General features: G+C 38.3%; 1 protein-coding gene across 1 annotated transcript in view; it reads right to left on the reverse strand.

The window, feature by feature from the left end:
• Positions 1-27,447, reverse strand: part of DNAJC1 (DnaJ heat shock protein family (Hsp40) member C1) — a 236,134-nt gene that overhangs the window by 29,868 nt on the left and 178,819 nt on the right. The window contains exon 9 of the mRNA XM_008002473.3: positions 13,507-13,626. Within this exon, the coding sequence (XP_008000664.3) occupies positions 13,507-13,626 (120 nt within the window). The remainder of the gene's footprint in view (positions 1-13,506; positions 13,627-27,447) is intronic.

A 27,447-nucleotide genomic window follows, 5' to 3' on the forward strand; every position in this document is an offset into this window, starting at 1 on the left:
CCCAGCGTTTTGGGAGGCCAAGGAGGGCAGATCATCTGAGGTCAGGAGTTCAAGACCAGCCTGGCCAACGTTGTGAAACCCTGTCTCTACTAAAAATACAAAAATTAGCTGGGCGTGGTGGTGAATGCCTGTATCCCAGCTATTTGGGAGGCTGAGGCAGGAGAATCACTTGAATGCGGGAGGTGGAGGTTGCAGTGAGCCAAGATTACGTCATTGCACTCCAGCCTGGGCAACAAGAGCAAAACTCCATATTGGGGGTGGGGGTGGGGGCGGGAAAGAAAATCATCTATGAAAAACCTGCAGCTAAAATCATACTTAACGGTGAAAGACTGAATATCTTCCCTCCATGATCAGGAACAAGTCAAGTATGCCTGCACTCACCACTCCTATACAATATTGTACTAGATGTTTTGGCCAGTGCAACAAGACATTAAGTAAATAAATGGACTGAAGGCATCCAGATTGGAAAGGAAGAAGAAAAACTTTTTATCCACAGAACTGTTAAACTATCAATGTTAGTTAAGTCCACAGGCTCCAAAACCAGTATATAAAAATCTACTGTCTTTCTACATACCAGCAATGGACAATTTGAAAGTGTAATTAAGAAAACAATTCTGGCTGGACACAGTGGCTCACATCTGTAATCCCAACACTTTGAGAGGTCAAGGCAGGAGGATCTCTTGAGCCCAGGAGATCGAGACCAGCCTGGGGGAACATAGTGAGGCCCTGTCTTTATAAATAAAAAATTAAAACATGAGCTGGGCATGGTGATCCATCCCTGTAGTCCCAACTACTGGGAAGGCTGAAGTGGGAGGATTTGTTGAGCCTAGGAGGTCGAGGCTATAGTGAGCAGTGGTCACGCTACTGCATTCCAACCTGGGCAACAGAGTGAGACTCTGTCAGAAAATAAATAAAAATGTAGATAAGTAAATAAAAGAATTCTGGTAGGGCAAGGTGGCTCATGCCTGTAATCCCAACACTTTGGGAGGCTAAAGCGGGAGGATCGCTTGAGGTCAGGAGTTTGAGACTGGCCTTGGTAACATAGTGAGATTCCATCTTCACAGAAAAAAATTAGTTGGGTGTGGTGGTATGCACTTCTAGTTCCAGCTATTTGAGAGGCTGAGGCGTAAGGATTCCTTCAGCCAAGCAGTTCAAAGTTTCAGTTATCTATGATCATGCCACTGCACTCCTAGGCAACACAGTGAGTTCCTATCTTCAAAAAAAAAAAAAAAAAAAAAGAGAGAGAGAGGAAAAAGAAAACAATTCTCCATAAGCTGAAAAACTACATTTAATTAAAAAAAAAAAAAACAGATTTGCATACTGAAAACACTGTAAGACAGAACTCTTAAAAGCTCTAAATAAATGAAAGACATTTCATGTTCATGAATTTGAACATCGATGGCAGTTCTCTCCAAATTGATCTATTGATTCAATGCAAATGAACATCCATGAGCAAAAAAAAAAAAATGAACTTGACCCTTACATCTCCTTAAACACAAAAAATCAACTCAAAATGGATCTTAGACCTAAATGTAAGATCTAAAACTATAAAACTTCTAAGAAAATATAGGAGAAATTCTTTGCTATCCTGGGTTAGGCAAAGTTCTTAGGTATAACACTAAAAAGCATAATCTATAAAAGAAAAAAATTGATAAACTGGACTTTACTAAAAGTAAACTTTTGTACTTCATATGACACCATTAAAAAAAAAATAAAAAGACAAACCACACAGTGGGAGAACATATTTGCAAATCATATATTTGATGAAAGACTTGAGCCCATAATATACAGGTTGAGTATTCCTTCTCCAAAATGCTTGTGACCAAAAGTGTTTCAGATTTCAGATTTATTTGGATTTTGTAATGTCTGTATTCTATTTACCATCTGAGCATTCTGAACCTGAAAACCTGAAATCTGAAATGCTCCAATAAGCATTTCCTTTGAGTGTCATCGTGGTGGTCAAAAAGTTCTGGAATTTTGAGCATTTCAAATTTCGGATTTTCAGATTTGGGATGTCTAACCTATATATAAAGAACTCTTATGACTCAATAATTAAGGAAAAACAACCAAATTAAAATATGGGCAAAAACTATGAATAGGTATTTCACTAAATAAGACACAAGAATGGCTAATAAGCACTACACAGATTAATGTTCATGGCAGTATTATTCTAATAGCACCAAAGTGGAAATAAGACAAATGACCAATTAGTAGAGAACAAATAAAATGAGGTATTTATCCAAATATTGAACAATACGAAGAAATGAACTGTTGATACATGCTACAACACAGATGAACTTCAAACAACACAGATGAACTTCAAATACAACACAGATGAACTTCAAATACCTTTTGCCAAGTGAAAGAAGCCATATGTGAAAGACTAAATACTGTAAGATACCATTTAAATGTAATTTCCTGAAAAGAAAATAGATCAGTGTAGCCCGAGAGAACAGAAGACTAAATACTATAAGATTCCATTTAAATGTAATTTCCTGAAAAGGAAATAGGTCAGCATAGCCTGAGAAAACAGGAGTGGGAAATGACTGCTAATGGGATTGAGGGAACACTTCAGGTGATGAAAATGTCTAAAACTGGATTGTGGCGATTTCACAACTCTACAAATTTACTAAAATAACATGAGATTTACTCTCTTAAATCAGGTATACAGTAAAATACTGTTAACTATATGCACAACATAATACAGCAGACCTCTAGAACTTATTACCAAAACTTTATATCCATTAAACAACTCTCTATTTCTCCCTCGCTTCAGCTCCTGGCAACCACCATTCTACTTTTTGCTTCTGTGAATTTGGTTATTTTAGATATCTCATAAAAATGGAATCATGTAGTATCTGTCCTTATAGATTTTTTTCACTTAGCATAATGTTCTCAGGGGTTCATCCATGTTGTCACATATGGTGGGGTTTCCTCTTTTTTTTTTTTTTTTTTTTTGAGACACAGTCTCACTCTGTCACCCAGGCTGGAGTGTAGTGGCATGATCTTGGCTTGCTGCAACCGCCACCTCCTGGGTTCAAGCGATTCTCCTGCCTCAGCCTCCCAAGTAGCTGGGATTACAGGCATGCACCACCACACCCAGCTAATTATTGTATTTTTAGTAGAGACAGGGTTTCACCACGTTGGCAGGCTGGTCTGGAACTCCTGAGCTCAGGTGATCTGCCCGCCTCGGCCTCCCAACGTACTAGGATTACAGGTGCCAGCCACCACACCCGGCCATTCCTTCTATTTCATGAATGAATAATATTCTATTATATGTATATACTACATTTTTCTCTAGCCATTCATCCATCAGTGGACATTTAGGCTATTTCCATGTCTTGGCTACTGTGCATAATGGTGCAATGAACGTGGGAGTGCAGATACCTTTTTGAGATCTTGATTTCACTTCTTTTGGATATATATCTAGAAGTTTTTCTAGAATTGCTAGGTCACATAATTCCATTTTTAACTTTTGTAGGAACTTTCATAGTGTTTCTATAACAACTGCACCATTTCACATTCCCAGCAACAGTGTACAAGGGTTCCAATTTCTCTACATCACTGCCAACACTTTTTTTTTTTTTTTAATGATGGCTGTCCTAAGAGATGTGAAGTATCTTACTGTCATTTTTATTTGTATTTCCCTAATGATTAGAGATGTTGAGCACCTTTTCATATACCTGTTGGCCATTTCTATGTCTTCTTTGTAGAAATGTCTTTTGAAATCCTTTGTTCCTTTAAGTATCAGGGTTTTTTTGCTCTTGAGTTGTAGGAATTCCTTACATATTTTGGACATTAACACCTTATCAGATAAATGGTTTGTAAATATTTTCTCCCAGTGCATGGTTTGTCTCTTCACTCTGTTAATGGTTTTCTTTGCTGTACAGAAGCTTTTTAGTTTGATAGTCCCACTTCTTTTTCATTTTGTTGCTTGTGTTTTTGGTGTTATAATCCAATAAATCACTGTGAAGACCAATGTCATGAGGCCTTCTCCTGTGTTTTCTTCTAGGCATTTTATGGCTTCAGGTCTTACACTTAAGACTTTAATCCATTAAAAAAATTTTTTTTTGTATCGTGTAAGGATCCAGTTTCATTCTTTTGCATATGGACATTCAGTTTTCCAAGCACCATTTTGGTGAAAAGACCATTCTTTCCCCATGTGTATTCTTGGCCCCCTTTTGAAGATTAGTTGACTGTATATGTGTGGGTTAATTTCTGGGTTCTCTTTTCTGTTCCATTGGTCTATGTGTCTGTCTTTATGCTAGTACTATAGTGTTTTAATTACAATAACTTTGTAATATATGTTGAAATCAGGAAATGTGGTATCTCCTTTCTCAAGGTTGCTTTGGATATTGGGGGTCCTTTGTAATTCCAGATACACTTTAGGATTGGTCTTCCTAGTTCTGTAAATCAATAATTTTTTTAAATATAAAAATTTAAAACAAATGAGTACTATGGTTTGAATGTGTCCTCCAAAATTCATTTGTTGGAAACCGAATCCCCAATGCAATAGTGTTGAGAGGTGGGACCTTTAGGAAGCAATTAGCTCAGGAGGCCTCTGTCCTCATGAATGGGTTAATGCTCTTATGGCGGAAGTGGGTTATTGCAGGAGTGGGGTCCTGATAAAAGGATGAGTTCAGCCCCCTTTCTTCTTTTTTTTTTTTTGAGACGGAGTCTCGCTCTGTTGCCCCCAGGCTGGAGTGCAGTGGTGTGATATCGGCTCACTGCAAGCTCCACCTCCCGGGTTCATGCCATTCTCCTGCCTCAGCCTCCTGGTAGCTGGGACTACAGGCGCCCACCACCAAGATTGGCTAATTTTTTTGAATTTTTAGTAGAGACGGGGTTTCCCAGTGTTAGACAGGATGGTTTTGATCTCCTGAGCTCGCGATCTGCCCACCTCGGCTTCCCAAAGTGCTGGGATTACAGGTGTGAGCCACCGCACCTAGCCCCACTTTCTTTCTTTTTCCTTTGTGTGTTGCGTGCTCTCTTGTCCTTCTGTGTTCTACAGTGGGAGGACACAGCAAGAAGGCCCTTGCCATATGTGGGCCCCTTGACTTCTCAGCTTCCAAAATTGTAAGAAATCAGTCTTAGTTCTTTGTAAATTATCTACTCTCAGGTAGTCTGTTATACCAGCACAAAACAAACTCAGACAATGAGGTAGGCCTATATATACTGTCATGAAAAATATTCAAAGACAAATGTTTTGTTTCTTCACATTTTAAAAAGTCGTTTTTAAATCTCAAGGTCATGCATGTACATAGCTTTTTAACAAAAGCAGTACACAAGGTCTTATGACAAAAAACAATGCACCTCACACACACAGGCAATCATTTCCATTCACAATTCTTCTGAAGGTTACAAGTATACATTGCTAATTAACATGCCTTTGTATACCACATCCTGCATCTAATCTCTTTCCCACCTCTACCAACAACCTCTAGTCCAAACCACCATTGTGTTCTGCAGGGACAACCAAAATAGCCTCTAACCTGGCCTTCCTTCCTGCTTTCACAATTCCCCACCAAGCAGTCAGAACAATGCTTTTAGATCACTGCACTCCTTTACTCAAAATCTTCCAGTGCTTTCCCACTCGCTCAGGGTAAAATCCAAAATTTTCACCTTGGCCAAAAAGGGCCGATATGGCCTGGTCTTCCACTACTTCTCAGATTCATTTCCTGTAATCTTCTTCTCCTACTCATGCCTTAGCCATATGGACCTCTTTGCTGGGCCTTGCACACCCGACATGCTCTTGCCTCCAGACCTTTGTAGGTGCAATTTCCTCTAACAGCAATGCTCCTTCTCAGACAATCTTGCTCCTTCACTTGCTTTGTACCTCTGCTCAAATACTAGCTCAAATACTACCTCTCGGAAAGGACTTGCCTCAGAACCCTATTTTAAAATGCAGCTCCATCAGTGTCTATCTGCTTACTCTGCTTTATTTTTCTTCATGTTACTTGTCACTATCTAAGAATTTTCTTTTATTGCATTCATTCAGGTTCTTTATAGCCTGTTTCTCCATAGCTCCTTAGGGAAACTATCTTTGCTTGTATGGCTGCAGACATATTAGTATTCTAGCTTAGTGGGAGGGAAAAATAAATAAGAGCTCATATGAACACACATTACTTTATGTTCTCCTGAAAAGAAATTAGTGATACAGCCATATCAGAGCTTGGGAGGCTTCGGAATGCAGTATCGTTGGGCACATATGTGCCTGACCAACAATCTACTGCTAGAGAAGAAGAGAACTTACTTTGGTGAACACCATGCCACGGTCCTCCACAATGTGTGGATTTTAAAAACTGAAAAATAATCTGTAAAACATCTAAAATGTTTAAAATATAAAAAGCCATCATGTAAGATATTACATAATTATGACCTGGTAAATATTATTCACCAAACAAGTGCTCTTTCTACCAATCTACTTTTTAGTATAATTAAACTTAAACTATGTCTCCTTACATCTGGTTTTCCTGTTCTGTGTGGAATTTCTAGTTGCTTTTTACTTTTTTTTGTTGTTGTTGTTGAGACAGGGTCTCACTCTATCACCCAGACTGGAGTGCAGTGGCATGATCATGACTCATTGCAACCTCGATCTCCTGGGCTCAAGTAATCCTCCTGCCCCAGCCTCCCAAATAGCTGGCACACAGGTGTGTGCAACCATACCCGGCTAATTTTTCTTTTCTTTTTTTGTAAAGATGAAGGTATATGTCACCAGCTGGTTGCAAACTCCTGGTCTCAAGTGATTCTCCTGCCCTGGCCTATCAAAGCGCTGGGATTATAGGCATTAGTTGTTGCACTTCGCCTATTTTTTTTCTTTTCCACATTTAAACATATGCATTTTTCCAAGTTCTCAGCCATACTATCTATTCTATGAAACTTCCCTCCCTCCCAGGGTCCCTGTCATGCAGTCCTTAGTTCTCCTGATTCACCATTTCTTGGATCCCATGTTGTCCTCTTCGATTTATTCCTTTTGTTGCTGGAGTACAACCTCAGGAAAATTTCTAGGAAAGGGTACGAGTTCTCACCCCATGTATTTACCATCACACTTGGTCAGTTCTAGATTCAGAACCATTTCCCCTCAGCACTGTGAAGGCACTGTTCCCTCATCCCCCAGAATCTAGTGTTGCTGAGTGACCTGTGTCATTCCAATTTCCTTTACTTTGGAGACATCTTATCCACAGAAAGTTTAAAGATCTGAGTATGCTCAGTGTTCATAAATATCCAAGATATTTTCCATGTCTCTTCCTTGATTTTGAGACTCTCTTACAAAGTGGTCTCAGGTGTCCCCACATCCTGAAAACTTAACTGTATTATTTACCGAACAATGATCTTGCCCCTGTTTTCTCTGTCCCACACCAGAACTCCTCATCAGATGTGGACCCCTTGTACTGAGTCCCTATGTTTTCTTTTGCAAGTAACAAAAATCAGTACTATAACACTTTTCACTTGATGGGCAATGGTGAAAAATGTAGTGTTTGGTTTTTACGGGACTATGAAGTGACCTCTCATATACCACTAGTGGGAATGTGTATTGTTATAACCTCTCTGCAGACCAATTTCAGAGCCCTCAGAGGCTCTAAAAACATTCATATTCTTGAACTAAGCATCTTCTAGGAATGCAATCTCTACTTCTAGGCACACAAGCTAATAAAATAGATATGAGTGAAAAGACAATTTTAAAAAACACCATGTCCATCTCAATGAAATAGCAAAAAAAGGAAGCAATTTAAATGTCAATCAATAGGATATTCTTTAATGATATCATGGCAGCATGGTCTATCATGTAACTCTTTAGAAAAATGATGTGGATCTTATCTATTGCCATGAAAGATGCTCATGGTCTAGAGCTATATGAAAAGGACAGAAAGTAGATTACTCCTATTAAAATTATACATATTCATACATCTATACAGAAACACTAGTCTCTAGAATGATATAAAACAATGTTTATACATTGTTTATGCAATGTTATACAAAAATGTTCACAGAGATCTCTTTGAAATTATGGTTGATTAGAAACAAATTTAGCTTAAGTGTATTCTTTGACGTTTTGTTTTTGCTATGAACATAGAGTTTTATCAAAAAAGGGTCAATGATGTAAGTCTCTAGACAAGTTTAAAGTATCTTCCATACAAACATCAATAAAGCAGAATTAACCGGAGGTAAAAACACGTAAGTATGGAATCAAAATATGTGATCTTGTCCCAGTTCTACTAACAGCTGTGTCACCTTGAACAAATGTCTTAGCAGCAGTTTACTCAGCTGTAAAACAGGGAAAAATAATGGTTGCCTATTTACTTCACAGTGTTGTTGTGAAAAACCAAATAAAAGTATATTTAAATGTTTTGAAAAGGCCGGGCGCAGTGGTTCACGCCTGTAATCCCAGCACTTTAGGTGGCAGAGGCAGGCAGATCACCTGAGGTCAGGAGTTCGAGACCAGCCTGACCAACATGGAGAAACTCTATCTTTACTGAAAATACAAAATTGGCCGGGCGTGGTGGCACATGCCTATAATCCCAGCTACTAAGGAGGCTGAGGCAGGAGAATCGCTTGAACCTGGGAGGCGGAGGTTGCAGTGAGCCGAGATCGTGCCATTGCACTCCAGCCTGGGCAACAAGAGTAAAACGCTGTCTCAAAAAAAAAAAAGTTTTGAAAAGCGTTAAATACTAAAAAAATGAATGATGCAATAATCATTATTATCACCAAAGCAATTACAAATAAAAATGTTGGTTTGCTACAGAATGGGAGAAAGTATTCGCATCTGGCAAAGGTCTAATATCTAGCATCGATAAGGAGATGAAATAATCCCATTAAAAAGTGGGCAAAGGACACGAATAGACACTTTTCGAAAGAATATATACATGCAGCCAACAAGCATATGAAAAAAAGCTCAATCACTGATCATTAGAGAAATGCAAATCAAAACCATAATGAGATACCATCTCACACCAGTCAGAATGGCTATTATCAAAAAGTAAAAAATAACAAATGCTGGCAAGGTTGTTGAGAAAAAGGAATTCTTATACACTGAAGGTAGGAGTGTAAATTAGTTCAACCATTGTGGAAAGCAGTATGGTAATTCCTCAAAGAGCCAAAAGCAGAACTACCCTTTCTTTGACTCAGCAATCCTATTACTGTACATATACCCAGAGGAATGTAAATCATTCTACCATAAAGACACATGCACCTGAACGTTCACAGCAGCACTATTCACAATAGCAAAGGGATGAAATCAACCTAAATCCCATTAATGATAGGTAGTATAAAGAAAATGTGATTATATATACACCATGGAATACTATGCAGACGTAAAAAAGAATAAGCTCATGTCTTTCGTGGGAATCTCAAAAGACGGAGTTGGAGAGGGTACTATCCTTAGCAAACTAACGCAGGAACAGAAAACCAGATACCACATGTTCTCACTTGTAAGTGGGAGCTAAATGATGAGAACTCACCAACACAAAGAAGGAAACAACAGACACTGGGGCCTACTTGAGGGTGAAGGGTGGGAGGAGGGAGAGCAGCAGAAAAAATAACTATTGGGTACTAGGCTTAATACCTGGGTGATGAAATAATTGTACAACCAGCCTCCGTGGTACAACCAGCCCCCGTGACACGAGTTTAACTGTATAATAAACCTGCACGTTTTCTAAAATTTAAATATCTTTAAAAGTTGTAAGGTTGAGAGGGTAAGAGAAGGAAGAGAGAGGAGTATGATATGTGGCTCAGACCAAGAGAATTGCTATAGCAGGAAACTGGTAAGGGGACAGTGAGGACGAAGGCAGAAAAACCAAAAGGACAGTCCTTATCATGTTTACAATTTTGTGTAGGGCTAGCCTAAGTCTAAAAGTAATAGCAATATATTTGCCAAGATAATAACTATATATTTAGTTCACTGATATAAAGCATAATGCTTATTTTCGATTGAAGAGTCCACTTACGTGTTTTTGAAACCAGTATAACAGCAATATATAAATTTCCCCCAATAGGAATCTCCTTGTGGTTGAGCTGTGGAAATGAAATTGGGAATTTTATGATTTTCCCTCCTCCTCTTCACTTGCATAATGGGCTACTTATATAACTACACACCTCTTACCTCACACTATGGCACTAAGCTAATTATAAAAGCCTGTTTAAATCTAGCCACCTGTCTTTTGTTTTGCTGCCTACCTGGGCCTTTTCCAAACAGGCAGAAAAATCTCCTATCAGTCTATTATCACAACCAGAATGCAAGAGATTAGTGACCAGGGAGAGAAGCAGAATCAGTTTATATCCTTTCAGGCAAGAGAATAGTATTACTTCACAAGCAAGAAATCTGGGGCCCCCTGAACTTAATTTAGGAAACCTGCAGTTAATCATCATGTTAAAGTTGGTTTTACATGCGAGACAGTTTTTGTTTCGTCTGTTATTTTTACAATTTGAGTGTCCTTTGTGATTACCAAAATTATTTGCTGAAAGGCATATATGAACATTTAAAATATTAAATCCACAATAAAGTAGGTCTTACAGTTTAGGTATATTTGAATTAAAATACACTCAGTGTCAATTTTTAAAAAAGCTTAAAAAAACATTGCTTGTATTTATCCAGAGCACAATTTAGCAATCTAATTCTGCTAATTATGACAATTAATATACTTAATTTCTTTCTTAATTGAGGAATAAAAAGGTTTTTAATTGTAACCCGACAACCCAAATAAAGAATCATATAAATCTCACCACTGGCACACACTCACCTCTCTCCCAAAAGGTCAATTGTTTCTTGAAGGAAAGAGAACTAAGCCTGAAGCTACAAATTTGGCAAGGAAACCGGGTCAAAGAACAGCTGTGCAAAGTCAGGGAGAACTAGGCAGGTGATCAGGTCAGTATGCAGAGGTTCTGATGACACTCAATTGAACCTGGCTTCTTTTTCATGATCGAATTCTTAATGAAAACAAATCTAATTAACACCATAAGCCAAAAACAGGCACAAGTGGTCTTTTTAAAGTGTGGTTAACTTTCACTTAACATTATACTAGAGAAACAATATTAGCTGAACTACTTCAGCTGTTTCATGTGATTTACAAGTCATCCCTGTGAGTTACTAAAATGAGTCTACAGACACCTGTTCTCTTTTACAGAGTGATTTTCTCTGGGTGTGTGTGTGTGTGTGTGCGCGCGCGGATATGTGCATGTGCTGGGGGACGGTAGAGTTATTGAAATGAATACTCCAGCCATGGAGATGATGCTTACAGAATGAAAATGCAGCGTGGGTCTATATATATATATATATACTGACATAGATGAAAAGTTATAATGGCATTTTTTTGTACAACAAAAATTTAGATTACATATTTTTTCCAAGGTACCTTTGTTATTATGAAAACAGAACTAATACTTGGCCAAAAAACAAAAACAAAAAACCCAAAAAACAAAAAAACACCACTTCACAATGTCAGGTTTTCCACTTCCATGATAAAGGGAAAAAATATCTATTGTAGACATGGAATCAGTCTCCCTTGGGTAAGTCTAGGGAGGAAAAAAAGGAAACATATGGGATGAATTTGAAAAAGTTTAAAAAGAGGCTTTTGACTGCACCAAGACTACTCTAGTAAATTAAGTATATACTAGGATCTGTGAGGCTCTGTTGGTTACATCGTGTGTGTTTTTGGCATTTTTAAAATCTTCATCTTTCTCCTCTTAAAAATACGGATAAAAATTTACCAGGTTTTAATGACAACAAATTAAAATATTACTCAGTTTCCTATCTGCCTTTAGCAACAAATGTAGAGCCTTACAGAAATATTATCTTAAAAGTTAAATGTGGTACAGTCTTCAAAAGAGATAATACATAAGTATTACTATTATTTTTCATTAAGCAATTGAACTAAAAGTTCAGGGCCTTTTTAAACCAATGTTTTATAACTTAAAAAAATTATTTCAGTTTCTTTTGATAATCACTGTATTAACAGCAGCTATGTAATTAGAAGGTCATAGTACTTAAAACATCAAAAACCTTGGAATGTCTTTAATTTGGTCAGATATTTACTGATTAAGTCATTATTAACTTATCTTTTACAAACAACCTTAAAACGAGATAATAAAACACACCATCCAGTAACATAACATGTTTAGCTGAAGAAGAGTTACCCTTATGGTTCTTTTCTAGTAACTCAAGATGACTAGTCTCCTCATGAAACATAGCAAAAAAAAAAAAAAAAAAAAAGTTACAAAATACTACAGCTATTTTTCCCTATGATCAAACTTCAACTTTAAATCAAAAATATTGCTAAACATCTCATAAAAATTCAGATTGCAGTCTTTTAAATGACTTCTACAGTAGTAACAATATTCATATATATAATTTAAAATTCTCAAAGCAGGTCCATTGCAAAAACAAAACAAAACAATACAAAACCTGACAGTACAGATCAAGGATACCTAATCCAAAAGTCTGAAATTGCTCAAAAATCTGAAACTTGAGCGCCAACGTGACGGATTAGGGATGTGCAACCATAATAATTTCCTAAGTTTCTTTCTAAACTAAAAAGTGGGAGTTGATTATAGAAAGGAACTTACAGCATTTACAATAAGCTTTTTTTTGGTAGCCATGTTTAGTAATCATTTTGCAGGTTTTAAAAAACTGTCAGTATCAAAAATGGCCTAAAAGTATACTAACAGAATGGAAGGGGAAATTTAAATCTTTGCTTTCAGTAACCCTCTAAGTATTTTTGGATCTATAGGATTTATTTAAAGTAAATTTAGTAAAGAATATTTACTATCCCTTATGAAAATATCAATTTGATAAAAATAATATTTTTTCTCAATTTCAATTAAACATTTACTGTGTATTTAGTATATTACACATCAGGCACTGTGCTGGGTGCTTTCTAAAAAATTTTCTGCTCTAAATTTCCTCAATAAAAGCAGCTAAAGTGTTAAGTCAAAACCTTTCCAAGTAAGTAATCTAGCTTTTAAATGTTAGGTATGGACACACACACACACACACACACACACACACACACAGTTTCTTCTGGTTAAAGTACTTATCACACGAATAGTTGCTATCATCCTTGAAACAAAAAGGCCAACACCATTTGCATTATGGGAATATTGCTCATTTAATTAATCCAAACCACCTGTCTAAGTAGCAATCGCAATCTGTACTTCAATGTTAAACAGATCCAGCTGAAATACAACCTTCCTAATTCTGATCAGTTTGAGAACTATTTTTTCCACAGTTAAAGGGGTCACTATAAACCCCAAAACTGGCATTGTTTTCCTTTGATTAGGTTACAGTAGCTTAAGTCTCTAAACACTAGAATTCCTCACACAGCTGTTAATTGTGGACCAGGGGACTGGCTCACATCTGCTTCTCACTTATTTCATTAATGGTTCACTTTCAGGTCCTAAAAGGATTGTACCCCTCCCCAAAAATACTGTGGAACCCATCCATGTCTGCCTTCTACATAGCTGACTTGTTCTGGTTTGTCTCTCTCTATACAATGTAAATCTCAGTGAACTCACATCTGTCACAGATCGACCCAATTCGTGGGCAATCTTTTCCCATCGACCTGGAGTCCCTCCTGGGAACTTAACCATACTTCTTGTCAGTTGGCTGAGGTCCTCTTCTGTCCATTCAGGTGCCTGCAAAACATTAAAGAAAATAAAAAAAGATAATTGGGAGAATAAAAAAGATAATTGGGAGATAACTGCTGTGAAGCAAATTATTGGCAATATGCTTTCTGTAAAAAACAATACTAAGTTGTATCTAATAGTAAGATTTGAGCTGCATATTTAACACTGGAATGCAAAGCTCTAGAAGCCTATTTCATTTTCCTACGTATACTAACCAAGAAAGCATAAATATTGCAAACCAGGTTTTGTAGACATTTTTTAAAAAAGACTATTCGGTTTTGAATTAAAGTGAGAAACCATTCTCAAAGCTTATGAAATGCATCCTTGCTATAAAATGCAGTGCTGCTCAGAAATGCCTCACATAAAGTTACTATTAAAGGTCTCTCTTTTTTTTTGTTTTAAATACACACTTTAAAAAAAGCAAAAAAAAAAAAAAACACACAAGTATAAATGAAATGTGAACAAGTAAATATACTGGTCTGAAATCAGAACTGCGACAAGACACTTTTTGATCATTCTATGTAATGATGTTCAATTTTAAAATAATATTTTTTCAAGAAGTTTAGCTTGTCAAATGTCACTACATTTTTTTTTTAAACTTCGGAACAGAAATAAAATTAGAAACTCTTGTGGCCAAGACTCAAACCAAGTCCATGTAAAGCGGTATTTCATTTCATTTTGACCATTTCATTTTGGTCAACTTTTAGCTTTGACCAAACGATTAAACTAAATTTAAAAATACCTTAGAGATTGTAAACATGCATATGCAAAAATTCTTACAGCAAACATATTCTCTGCATTTTACTCAGCACTACCAGTGGTCAAACCCCAAAGTGAGCACAGTGAAATAAATCTTTATCAAACGACAAAAAACCATGTTACAATTATTTCACATTACATTTTAGCACTTAACTATTCCCCATCAGAGGCAATAAAGCACTCTGGTATTAAACAATACTCCAGTAGCCAGCAGAGAGATTGAGGAAGCCTACCTTATTTTCCTTTAATTAAAACGAAAGAATGAAAGAGAAAGAAAGAGAGAAAGAAGGAAACCTTTGAGGCAAATACCTTTTCTAATCACCATTTCCGATAATGAACAGGCATACATCAGGCAGTTTGCATTACAGAACCATCAGCACAGAACAACAGTCAGAGGTGAGTGACCCCAGGGACTATCTCCACAGCTACAGCAAAGCTTCTCCCTGACACTAATCCTCCCTGTCATTCTCCCACTGTGCTCTAACCACACTGACATCCGCCTGCCTCACTGCAAGCTTAACGGGGCCCTTCCTGACTTTTTACTGTCTCCCCCAATCAATGGTTCAAGCGTGCTCTTTTCACCATGTCCAAATGGCAGCTTCACTCATAATCAAAGTGCATTGCCCCTGTTAAAGGGCTTTCCGAAAGGCTCTCCCATTTGCATTCATTTGCAAAGCAAACTACTTTTATTCACTTTGTTCTGCTATCAAGAATGTTCCCTGAAGCAGATAAATTGGCATAAATACAACCTGCCACTTAAGAGTCAGTAAATAATAGCCAATAGTAGGGAGGATTTTATCAATCATTCTATTTTGTATCCACTAAGAGCTGAAAGCCTCAAACATATTCATCAGTACAGCGTCTACAATACATGCATAAATTCACTTATATAAAAAGGTAGCCCACATTGGGTCTGGTCGGAATTTCTTTGATATTTAATGAATATCAGAAATCTAATTATTCATATCAGATGACTTAAAAATTTACACGGAGGATTTTTTCTTTCTCCTTGTCTTTATTTAAGGAAAAAAGTATTATTCTTATTCAGCTACTATTTAGAGAAATATATTTGGATTTTAAAGGAAATCATAGCTTTATTGCTAAAAAGCTTTAATAAGTAGACCAATCGGTTTCAGAAATGCAAAAGACTTAAGTTTAGGCAGAATTTAAATAAGCTTACAGTAAAAGATCATGTCATGAAGAGTGTGAAGTTGATCACTGCATAAAGATATATACTGATCAAATCATACAGTATGTACAAAATCACACTAAATCAAATTACCTAATTTCTATGTTATTTTAACATATTTTTTTGAAGCAAAAAAAATTGTCTACAATGTCTAAAATATAAATCATTGTTTCATATAGTGAGCTAAGTCTTTAAAATAATTTCTGTTTTTAACAGATCGGCTTCCCAAATACTCTCTGCATATATAAACGTTGGCATTAAAAACAAATCTGATTTTAATTAGATTAATGAGAGTGTAAAAATATAGTACTTTTCTGAAAAATAAAAATTTTATATAAAGTATTTGGATTGAATTCCTGAAAAATCACCTACTGCTATGACAGTCTTAAGTTTCATAGTTCTTTTATGGCCATAATTTTTATTATTAATATATTTAAAGAGGCTTGATAGTGACTAGGGCCATAATCTGAAATCTGAGAGAACCCTTTTAGCAATGCATTATTCTCCCTCCTACAGCTGTAAGGCACTTCAGTGAATGTGTAATTCCTTGGCAATAGTTAGTTGTGTCTTTAGAAGCAACAGAGCCTCCTGTGATCCAGCTACTACAGCAGCCATGAGGGTGGCCATGGTGTGAATGTATTCTCCCTGTTCTAATCTGGAGCCAACTGTAGCTGTGAAAGTCAAATGAATGCATAAGCATACTGCTTTGCCACTTAAAACCATGTGTGTCCAATACTACCGAAACACTGGGCCAAATATTCATCTCTACAGTAAAGTAATGGAAGACACCACATGGTGTGGAGACAGCTGTTGTGACTACACAAGCATTCCAATTTTGCATCAGAAAAGCCCATTCTGGGAATAAATCTCCATACTGAATACAAAATAAAAAGTTTTCAAATTATTCAACATTTTAATGTAGTGACCTCAAAATATAGCAACCAAAGTAAGAACTGATATGAAAACTTAAATTATATTCTCAAATTATGTCCCTTTGGGATGGATTTTTGCCATGAAACCCACTATGTTCAAAGATTTGGTGTCTGAAAATCCTCTATCTTTTTGGGGTAGGGCTGTATTTTTAAAGTAATCTACATGTACTTTTCTTCTCACAGCTTTGGACTATAAAATGTTAATTAGAAAGCATCATGTAATTTATTTGGCACTAAAAATTACGGCGAAATTAAAAAAAATTTTTAATGTACTTATTGTATTTTTATACTTTAAAGACAAAAGGCTCAATTTCTATCTAATAAATAGATACCAAAACTCTCTAATAAGCAATACTTCTATTGAAATGGCCTATTAATAATCATTATTTATATAAATACGGAAGTCAAAATTTTTTTTTTTTTTTTTGAGACGGAGTCTCGCTCTGTCACCCAGGCTGGAGTGCAGTGGCCGGATCTCAGCTCACTGCAAGCTCCGCCTCCCGGGTTTACGCCATTCTCCTACCTCAGCCTCCCGAGTAGCTGGGACTACAGGCGCCCGCCACCTCGCCCGGCTAGTTGTTTTTTTGTGTGTTTTTTAGTAGAGACGGGGTTTCACCATGTTAGCCAGGATGGTCTCGATCTCCTGACCTTGTGATCCGCCCGTCTCAGCCTCCCAAAGTGCTGGGATTACAGGCTTGAGCCACCGCGCCCGGCCGGAAGTCAAAATTTTGGACTCAACTATTTTTAGTAGATTCACCTCAACTCATAAATTCTCAGAAATTTTATCCAAGAAAATAATATTCTTACATAGCATCACCCAGTGAATATATAACACATTATTAGATATACATAACACAATATTAGATATACATAACACATTATTAGATATATATATATATACATGTTAGATGTATATATCTAATATTTATTAGATGGGATGGGATGAGATTGGATGTCTAATAATCTAATTATCTCCTACCCTCTTAAATTCTATAAACAAACTTTTAGTGCATTTAATTTAGTGCATAGTTTTCAGCTATACAATTTTCCTTTCCAGTTTAAAAATGGAGGCATGCTCTTGACAAATATATATAAATACATGGTGTAAAAACAACAACAAAATTAAAAACTAAATGACCCGAAAGGTCTTTTTACTCTTAGGAAGAGAAATTCTTTCTTGAGGCCTATCTTCCTGACTTGCAGTTGGCTGCCTTCTTGCTCTGTCTTCACATGGCCTTTCGTGTGTGTGTGTGTGTGTGTGTGTGTGTGTGTGTGTGTGTGTGACAGGGTGGGGGGAATGGGGGAGTCTGTTGTCTCTCTTCCTCTTCTTTTAAGAATACCAATACTATCGATTTAGGGGCCCACCTTTCCGACTTCATTAACCTTAATTATCTCCTTACAGGCCCTATCTTTAAATACAGTCACATTGGGAGTTAGGGCTTCAACATGTGAATTTGGGGGCACACAATTCCATTCAGAACAGGCAGGACACAAAAAAACAAAAACTAAAACAGAAGTCCACAATTTGTCCCAACTGGTTTTTCAAAATTCACTGAATTTATACAATACATATATAAAAGGGCAGGAATTGGCTTTTGTGCCTCTATGACACTGGCTCTGAATTAACATCTGCTGAAATACACCAATTGGCAAACCTTTGTGCCCTTAATCAATATTGGGGATCCCCCCAAATTTAAACAAGGGTCCCCCTATAATCTTAGGGGAGTTATTGAACATAATATAAAGGACAAGTATGCATGCCTCACCCTAACCACAGGAATTCTGTCTTGCCTTAATTCCCCATGGTCATCACACCCATTGTTCTAAAATATCCCATAGTGGTCATGGACTCTCTGACCCAATGAGTAATGAATTAATTTTAAGTCTTTGGCACTAACAAATTGCCTTTTTAAAATGGACTCATGGACCTACTGCTTCCCCATTAAAACAGTTAATATACCAGATGTAAATTAAAACAGGGCCTTTAATGATTAAAACCCACTATACAAGACCTATTTAGAAAAGGGGTGACTATCCCCACTGCCTGTCCATTTAACAGCCCAATTTGACCAGTTTTTACACTTGGGAGGAATGTATGGTACCTCCTGGTGGATTACTTCAACCTCAATGCTGTGGACTTCACTAAGGACCCATACCCAATATAACTGAAATTACTGACTTCATCTAACCAGCAAATGGTAAATATTTTGCTAGTATAGATTTGGTGAATATGTTTTGTTCAGTGCCTATTTCAACACTCTTGACTGCAGTTTGCCTCCAAAGGGACCCAATACAGTTTTACCCAACTACCACGGGGTACTACAAACAGCCGCACTGTAACATACAATCTTCGAGGGCAAGATTGAAACTGCACCCTACTTTTCCCAGGAATGCCCGTATGACATCACACTGATGACCTCCTCCGCTGAGGAGATTCCTTTGATACACTCACTCGGGACATACAAATGAAAGGAGCTCATGGGGTGACCCACTGCCTCACATACAGTGCAAGGCCTTGGTTGTATTTCTGAAAATTATTGGGTAAACTGAAGGCAACTCCATCCATGACACTGTCAAGAAACAGTTACTGAATCTCATAGCACCCACAGTTTCTTTTAGGCTCTTTTGGGTTCTGGAGGAAATACTTCTCATTACAAATTGTATTAAGCCCATATATGTTGTCACTTGTGAAACGACTCACCTTGAATGGGGCCCCTTTTGACCAAAGGTTCTAGGATCTGTCCAAATTGCAAAACAACGGACACTCCTGTGTGTCTCCCACAGACTCCTTAACTGTAGAGGATTTAACAGTCTTCTATCAGTGTGAGAGTTGTGTGCAAGTAATAACATGGTAAAACCACAAATATTTGGATTTTGCCAAAATTAAACTTTTGGTCTTTTAAAGAAACTATTTTTAAAAATGAAAAGGAAGACCACAAACTAGCAGCAAATATTCTTAACATATATCAGAAGAAAGATCTGTATCCCAATCTGTCTATCCATTCTCCTATTAATGGATATTTGGGTTGCTGCTAGTTTTCATTCATAAGGCTACCTTCCGAATGAATAGGGCTGCTATGGATATTGTGTCCAACTCTCTTAGTGGTCATGTTTTAATTTCTCATATATAAATACAGAGGGGTGGAATTGCTAGGATCATAGGGAAAGCGTACATCTAACTTCGTAAGAAACTACAGGAGTATTTTTCCAAAGAGGTGCTATTTTACCGTCTACCCAGCAATGCATGAGTGTTCTTGTTGTTCCACACCCTTACCAACACTTGACATGGTCAGTTGTTTCAATTTTGACTACTCTGGTGGGATTGAAATATATCTTACTATGGTAGTAATTTGCATTTCCCAGATGACAAATTTTTTTTTTTTTGAGATGGAGTCTTGCCCTGTGCAGGCTGGAGTGCAATGGTGCAATCTTGGCTCACTGCAACCTCCACCTCCCGAGTTCAAACGTTTCTCCTGCCTCAGCCTCCTAAGTAGCTGGGATTACAGGTGCCTGCCACCATGCCCAGCTAATTTTTGTATTTTTAGTAGAGACGGGGTTTCACCATGTTGGCCAGGCTGGTCTTGAACTCCTGACCTCATGATCCGCCTGCCTCAGCCTCCCAAAGTGCTGGGATTACAGGCGTGAGCCACTGAGCCCAGTCAGACAAATGATCTTGAATATCTTCACATGTGCTTATTGGCCAAGTGAATGCTTTCTTGAAGTATGTGTTCATGTCTTTTGACCATTTGTTAGTTGGTTGTCTTCTTATTAGTTTTAAGAGTTTTTTATATTTTGTAGATACTAGATCTTTGTCAGATATAAGTATTACCAAATATTTTCTTCTGGTCTACAACCTATATATATATTTTTAATAGTTTTTTTTCCTTTTTAGAGACAGAGCCTTGCTATGTTGCCCAGGCTGGAGCGCAGGGGCACAATATGGCTCACTGCAGCCTCAAAATCCTAGGCTCAAGTGATCCTCCCGCCTCGGCCTCCCAAAGTGCTGGTATTGCAGACATGAGCCACCACTCCCAGACCCTATATTTTCATTTAAAATTCTTTAACTTTTACTTTGAAATAGCTTTAGGTTTATAGAAAGTTGTAGAAAATAGTACAGAGTTCCCATATACTCTTTATTCAGCAAACTACAGTGTTAACTATATAGCCATTGTGATAATAAGTCAGCCTCCAAGGTGTTCCTCAGTGATTCCCACTTCCTAGTATTAATGCCCTTGTGTAGTCTCCTTCCACAGTGGCGAGGGTTGACCTGTAACAAACCAATAGGATACTGTGGAAGGGATAGGGGGATAGGGTGTGTTTTCCAAGGATAAGTGATAAAATACATATGTGTATATATATATGGCTTCTGCCTTTCTCTTTCTTGGGTTACTTGTCTCTAAGGGAAGCCAACTGCCAAACAGTGAGGACACTCAAGCAGCCCAATGGATAGGGAGTAATAGGAAGAGACAGTGTCTCCCTCAAGGTCAAAGGGCAAACATTCTTATTGTCCAGTATAGTGAAGATACTGCCTCCTCAGAGGAATAGGTAGCCATGCTTATTGCCTGTTGTAAAAAATTTGAGTTACCTAAATTCAGGATTCCTCATTTGTAATACACCGCAGTGGTTGTTTAGGAGTCAGCTGGCCTTCTTTACTCTGTGGGAACTGAGCTCAGAGAACAAGCAGAAAAATGCTGATACTCTAGCTACTGCTGCTACTGTGAGTAATAAACTGCCCTTTGTCTCTGACCCAGGAGTCTCATGTCTTCTACCAGCATTCATGAAACTGTAGCAGGCTACCTTATTTGCTCACAAGTAAGGTAAAATCTCAAACTCTTCACCGTTTTTGACATTTTTGGTGATGAGGATGGGATTCTCAAATAGACTCTTCCTCTTTCTGAATGAGGGCCTTGTAGAGATTTGCAGAAGTTCCTGGGCACCTACAGTGAACATGTTAATTAAGTTATATTGTCGGTTGGGCAGTAAACGTTATTCCTTTTACTGCCTATTAATAAGGAAGAATTGCGGAAGTGGCTGCATGCTGAATACCAGGAAATAGGTTCAAACACAGCTGCTATTAAGGCAACCTTATTGTTCCTAAATCTCTTCCAGGTTGGGGGATTTTCTTGCCATCCTGTTTGGTCAGCCGCAGGTCTGTACCACTGTAACAAGTACTAAGTACTAAGTAACAGTACTAAGATTCATTTTGTGTAGCCATAAAGTCTACTCCCTTTCAGAAAACAATTAGAGATACACACTCATAATGAGCATGCAGAGAGAAATTCATGAGCACAAACCAGGCCAGTCATTAGAACAATGGCTGGTTCACTTGGGAGATAAGGGGGCAGGGTGAGTAACGCTTTTTAAGGAAGAATGGGATCCGGTGGGCTGTCTTACAGTTCAACTTCTCTGTAGTCTATTACGCCAACCTTAAATCCATCTGGAAATGACAGTAAAATGTCTCAAAGTAGGTCTTGGGTGTTTTCATCCTTTCAGGGAGATCTCCCAGAGAAAGATATACTCTTGTATTATAGGAAACCAAGGACGACCACTTGAACAGTATTCAGGCTTATTGCCCTGGATTGGATTTATTAGTAGAATGCTAAATCCAGTGAAAGTGAAACAAAAGTAAATGGAAAATGAGAAACTAACTCAAAGAAATGTACGTAAATCTATGCGGTCCACCCTGCTACTCTGGAAAACTCCCCTAGCCCTTACGCTGAAATTTAGGGGGATTTAAGAGATTTTATTTTAGTAATGGGAAAGCAGATGCTCTGGATTAAGGTAGACTCACCAAAGGTCACACTGCTAGCTTGAGTCAGGCAAAAGGGCAAACTCCATGACCTCAGCTAGAAAGGACTGTAGCTAGGGCACGGTGTCAAAGAGCTCTCAAGATTGAAATAGATGGTGTCAGTCATGAAGACTTTTTTGCCATCTCATATAAATCCTGAGTAGTCAAAAACATTAAGCCACAAGCCACAGTACTGTGCTGCTCAGAACGAAAAACAATGTTAAGCTTTGTTTAATGGCATGGAGCCACTATAGCTCCCTGACTATTTGAACTGATCCATGACACCACCCTACCATGGTAGTGGAAGTCATTCAGGTAAGCTCCTGAACTCTCAGCCTGGGGTTATTATTGATGATCAAACTGCAACAGATGTCCTCCTTGTGGGCCAAGGTGGAATCTGTACAATCGTTAATGCATCCTGTTACACCTGAGGTTTGGGGAGTTGGCACAAACATACTGATATTCTGGTAACTGCTATTGCTATCATTAATAAACTGTCCTCTATCTCTGACCCAGGAGTCTCAAGTTTTCTATCAGCAGTATCCATGAAACTGTGGAAGGCTAACGTAGTCTACAAACAGCATGAAACAAACTCTTCACAGTTGTTGGCAATATACGCCTTTTCATTTCCTTAATGGTGTCTTTTCAAGGGCAGAAGCTTTTCATTTTCATAAAGTCCAATGTATCTACTTCTCTATTTTTTTTTATGGTTAGTGATTACAGTGTCCTAAGAAATCTTTGCCTATCTCAAGGATGAGGCAGAGATCAAGTTTCATTTTTTTTTTTTTTTTTGAGATGGAGTTTCCCTCTGTTGCACAGGCTGGAGTGCAGTGGTGTGAACTTGGCTCACTGCAACCTCTGCCTCCCAGGTTCAAGTGATTCTCCTGCCTTAGCCTCCCAAGTAGCTGGGACTACAGGTGCCCACCACCACATCCGGCTATTTTTTGTATTTTTAGTAGAGATGGGGTTTCACCATGTTGGCCTGGCTGGTCTTGAACTCCTGACCTCAAGTGATCCGCCAGCATTGGCCTCCCAAAGTGCTGGGATTATAGGCATGAGCCACCACACCCAGCCTTCAAGTTTCATTTTCTATTATATGGATATCCAGTTGTTCCAATACCATTTGTTGAAAAGACTATTCTAGATGGACGCCTGTAATCCTGGCACTTTGTAGGGCTGAGGCGGGTGGATCACCTGAGGTCAGGAGTTTGAAACCAGCCTGGCCAACATGGTGAAACCCGGTTGCTACTAAAAACCCAAAAATTAGGCAGACCTGTGCCTGTAATCCCCGTTACTCAGGTGGCTGAGCTAGGAGAATCGCTGGAACCCAGGAGGAGGAGGTTGTAGTGAGATGAGATTGTGCCACTGCGCTCCACCCTGGGCGACAGAGCGAGACTTCTAGAAAGAAAGAAATCACTATCCTTTTTCCTTCCAAATTGTCTTCACACCACTCAAAAATCAATTGACAAGCTGGGTGCAGTGGCTCATGCCTGTGATCCCAGCACTTTGGAAGGCCACAGCAAGAGACTCACTTGAGCACAGGAGTTCAAGACCAGCCTGGGCAGCATAGGGAGACTCTGTCTCTGAAAAAAACAAAAACAAAAACAAAAAAAACCAATAGACTGTGTGTGTGTACATCTGAGGACCTTCTTTCAGGACCTACATTTCTTACCTGTAAGGAAAACATGGTGATATGCTAAAATGTGTTTAAGATGCTCATCATAGCATTTTTCATAATAAAGTTATTTTAAATTACACATAAATGTTTACATTTATTTAAATCTTTGTCCTTAAATATAATACTGAACACTCTGACCACCTGTGAAAGTCCTATCATGACTTGCAGTCTTTGTATTTTTTTCCCCTCATTTTTTATTTTTAGCTACATGTTTCTAGTGCTCTATAAAAGTTATGTTCTGTCTTGCTCTTCCTGAAACAATAACACTGTCATCACCTTTAAGGTTAGGAAACCAGCAAAAAAAGATGTAATGACTTTCTTAAGACCTTCTAGGAAGTTCATACAAGAGCCAAATTAAAATTCAAAGTTCTTAATGAAAAAAAAATGTATTCTGGAAAAAAGAAATGAGTATTTAAGAACAAAGAAATGAGTAAGACTCAACTTTTGCTATACTGTTCAAAAAGATTCAAAATGATTTGTTTTGAAAAAGAGCACTGATGGTCGGGCGCGGTGGCTCATGCCTGTAAATCCCAGCACTTAGGGAGGCCAAGGTGGGCGGAACACGAGGTCAAGAGATTTAAGAATCAAGAAATGAGTAAGACCCAACTTTTGCTATACTGTTCAAAAAGATTCAAAATGATTTGTTTTGAAAATGAGCACTGGTGGCTGGGTGTGGTGGCTCATGCCTGTAAATCCCAGCACTTAGGGAGGCCAAGGCGGGCGGATCACGAGGTCAAGAGATTGAGACTATCCTGGCCAACATGGTGAAACCCCGTCTCTACCAAAAAAAAATACAAAAATTAGCCGGGTGTGGTGGCGCGCACCTGTAGTCCCAGCTACTCGGGAGCCTGAAGCAGGAGAATTGCTTGAATCTGGGAGGTGGAGGTTGCAGTGAGCTGAGATCACGCCACTGTACTACAGCCTGCCAATAGAGTGAAACTCCGCCTCAAAAAAAAAAAAAAAAGAAAATGAGCACTGGTAAATCCATGCTAGAAAATCTTTGTGCAGTCATAATTTACTTATTTTCTGCTGTTTTTTAAATACTGAAAGGTAGAAAAAAGTCTTACATAAGATTATATTACAATTCACTTACATAAGATTACATTACAATTCACTGTCTGAAACCTTGTTTTTAGAAAAATGCAGAAGAGTAAACTGAAAGAAACCAAAGTCAGATGCATCACTATTATACTAGTTGGGATAAAGCAAAATCATATTTAAGGCCTAATATGACACTAATAGAAAGACTTTAGAACATGACACTAGAACATAACAAGACCTGACAAAAAGCAAAAGTTTGGTTTAAAAAAAGTTTTGGGCCGGGCATGGTGACTCATGCCTGTAATACCAACACTTTGGGAGGCCAAGGCGGGCAGAACACGAGGTCAAGAGATTGAGACCGTCCTGGCTAACGTGGTGAAACCCCGTCTCTACAAAAAATACAAAAATTAGCTGGGCGTGGTGGCATGCATCTGTAGTCCCAGCTACTTGGGAGGCTGAGGCAGAAGAATCACTTGAACCTGGGAGGCAGAGGTTGCAGTGAGCCGAGATCACACCACTGCACTCCATCCTGGGTGACAAGAGGGAAACTCCGTCTCCAAAAAAAAAAAAAAAAAAAAAAAAGGTTTTGGAGGACATGCATTAGTCTACTAGCTTGTTGGTCATACTTTGAAATTTAAGTTTTAAAACGTATTGCTTTACCACCAATAAAATTTAAATTATAGAAGCTTAGAATCACAGAACATGTGAGGTGGCCTTTAAATGTTATTTAATCTCTTAATTTGGGGTATGGTCACATTTTGTGCATTTGATATTGATTTAAAATTTTTTTTTATTGAGATCTAATTAGCATACCATAGGCTAGGCACGGTGACTCACACCTGTAATCGCAGCACTTTGGGAGGTTGAAGGCGGGGGTAGATCACCTGAGGTCAGGAGTTCAAGACCAGCCTGGTCAACATGGTGAAATACCATCTCTACCAAAAATACAAAAATTAGCAAGGCATGGTGGCGCATGCTTGTAATCCCAGTTACTCTGGAGGCTGAGGCAAGAGAATTGCTTGAGCCCAGGAGGCAGAGGCTGTAGTGAGCTGAGATCACGCCACTGCACTCTAGCCTGGGCAATGGGGCAAGACTGTCTCAAAAAATAAAAAATAAAAAATAAATAAATAAAAAATTAGCACACCACAAATTCACCCATTTAAAGTGTATAATTCAATGCTTTTTAGTATATTCATAAAGTCATGCACAATTTTGAAGCATTTTCTTCATTCCGAAAAGATACTTCTTATCCTTTAGCAGTCACCTTTCATTTGTACTACTGCTTCAGTCCCTAGTCAACCACTAATTTACTTTCTGTCTCTACAGATTTCCCTATTTTGGGCATTTCATAAAAATGGAATCATATAATACGTAGTCTTTCACTTAGCATAATGTTTTCAAGGTCCATGTAGTAGCATATATCAGTACTTCATTTCTTTTAATGCTGAAAAATATTCTACTGTATGGGGGGTATATGTCACATTTTGTCTGTGTTGTCCATTTGATGGACATTTGGGTTGTTTCTACTTTTTGATTATTAAAAATAATGCTGCTATAAACATTCATGTGCAGGTTTCTATGTGGATGTATGTTTTATTTCTCTTGGGTATACACCTGGGAACACTCTCAAACTGTGTTTTTCCTCTACTTTCACACAAACACAAAAACAATCAACACAAAAAGCTTCTGTGACCCACAATATGCGGAGATTTCTCTCAACAGCAAGCAAGCAATCAATTCTACAGGAGACACCAACTGGGTGTCCGCCAATTCAATTCTGACCCTATCTACCTGGAGACAGTGTGAGATCCCATAGGACTCTGGGCCCAGTCCCCAAGAGTCCCCCCAGACCCTCCAACCCAATGGAAGTCTGGGCCTCCGGAACTTCTGACCAACTGGTTTCAAGTTGGGGTTCCCATGACCCCCTCTTTGGGTTCAAATAATTTGCTGGAGTGGCTCACACAACTCAGGGAAATATGTTTTACAGGTTTACTTTAAAAGATATTACAAAAGATACAGGTGAAAAGACGTTTAGAGTGAGGGATAGGTGAAGGGGTTCAGAGCTTCCATATCCTTTCTGGTCACACCACCCTCCAGGAACCTCCACATATTCAGCTATCCTGAAGCCCTCTCAACCCTGTCCTTGTGGATTTTCATGGAGGCCTCATTATGTAGGCAAGATTGACAACCATGCAAAAATCGGATTGGACAAAAAGGTCTAATACTAATAGATTGAGTAGGGAAACCCAGCCAGGCCTGTCCGTTCAGAATCTTCTTGGTCTCTCTGTGCAGCACTCCTTCCTCCAGAGAATGGGGCAAGGCATTCTCTGGAATGAGGGTCTTATGACCCACAATCAGACTGAGTCCTGCTTTGGGCAGGTGAAAGGAGGGCAGGAGGTCAGAGAGAGAGATTCTGTTTCCTGAGGTCTGCTCTTGCCCTCAA

The sequence above is a fragment of the Chlorocebus sabaeus genome, chromosome 9 (genome assembly GCF_047675955.1).
Source record: "Chlorocebus sabaeus isolate Y175 chromosome 9, mChlSab1.0.hap1, whole genome shotgun sequence".
Classification (NCBI taxonomy): Eukaryota; Metazoa; Chordata; class Mammalia; order Primates; family Cercopithecidae; genus Chlorocebus; species Chlorocebus sabaeus.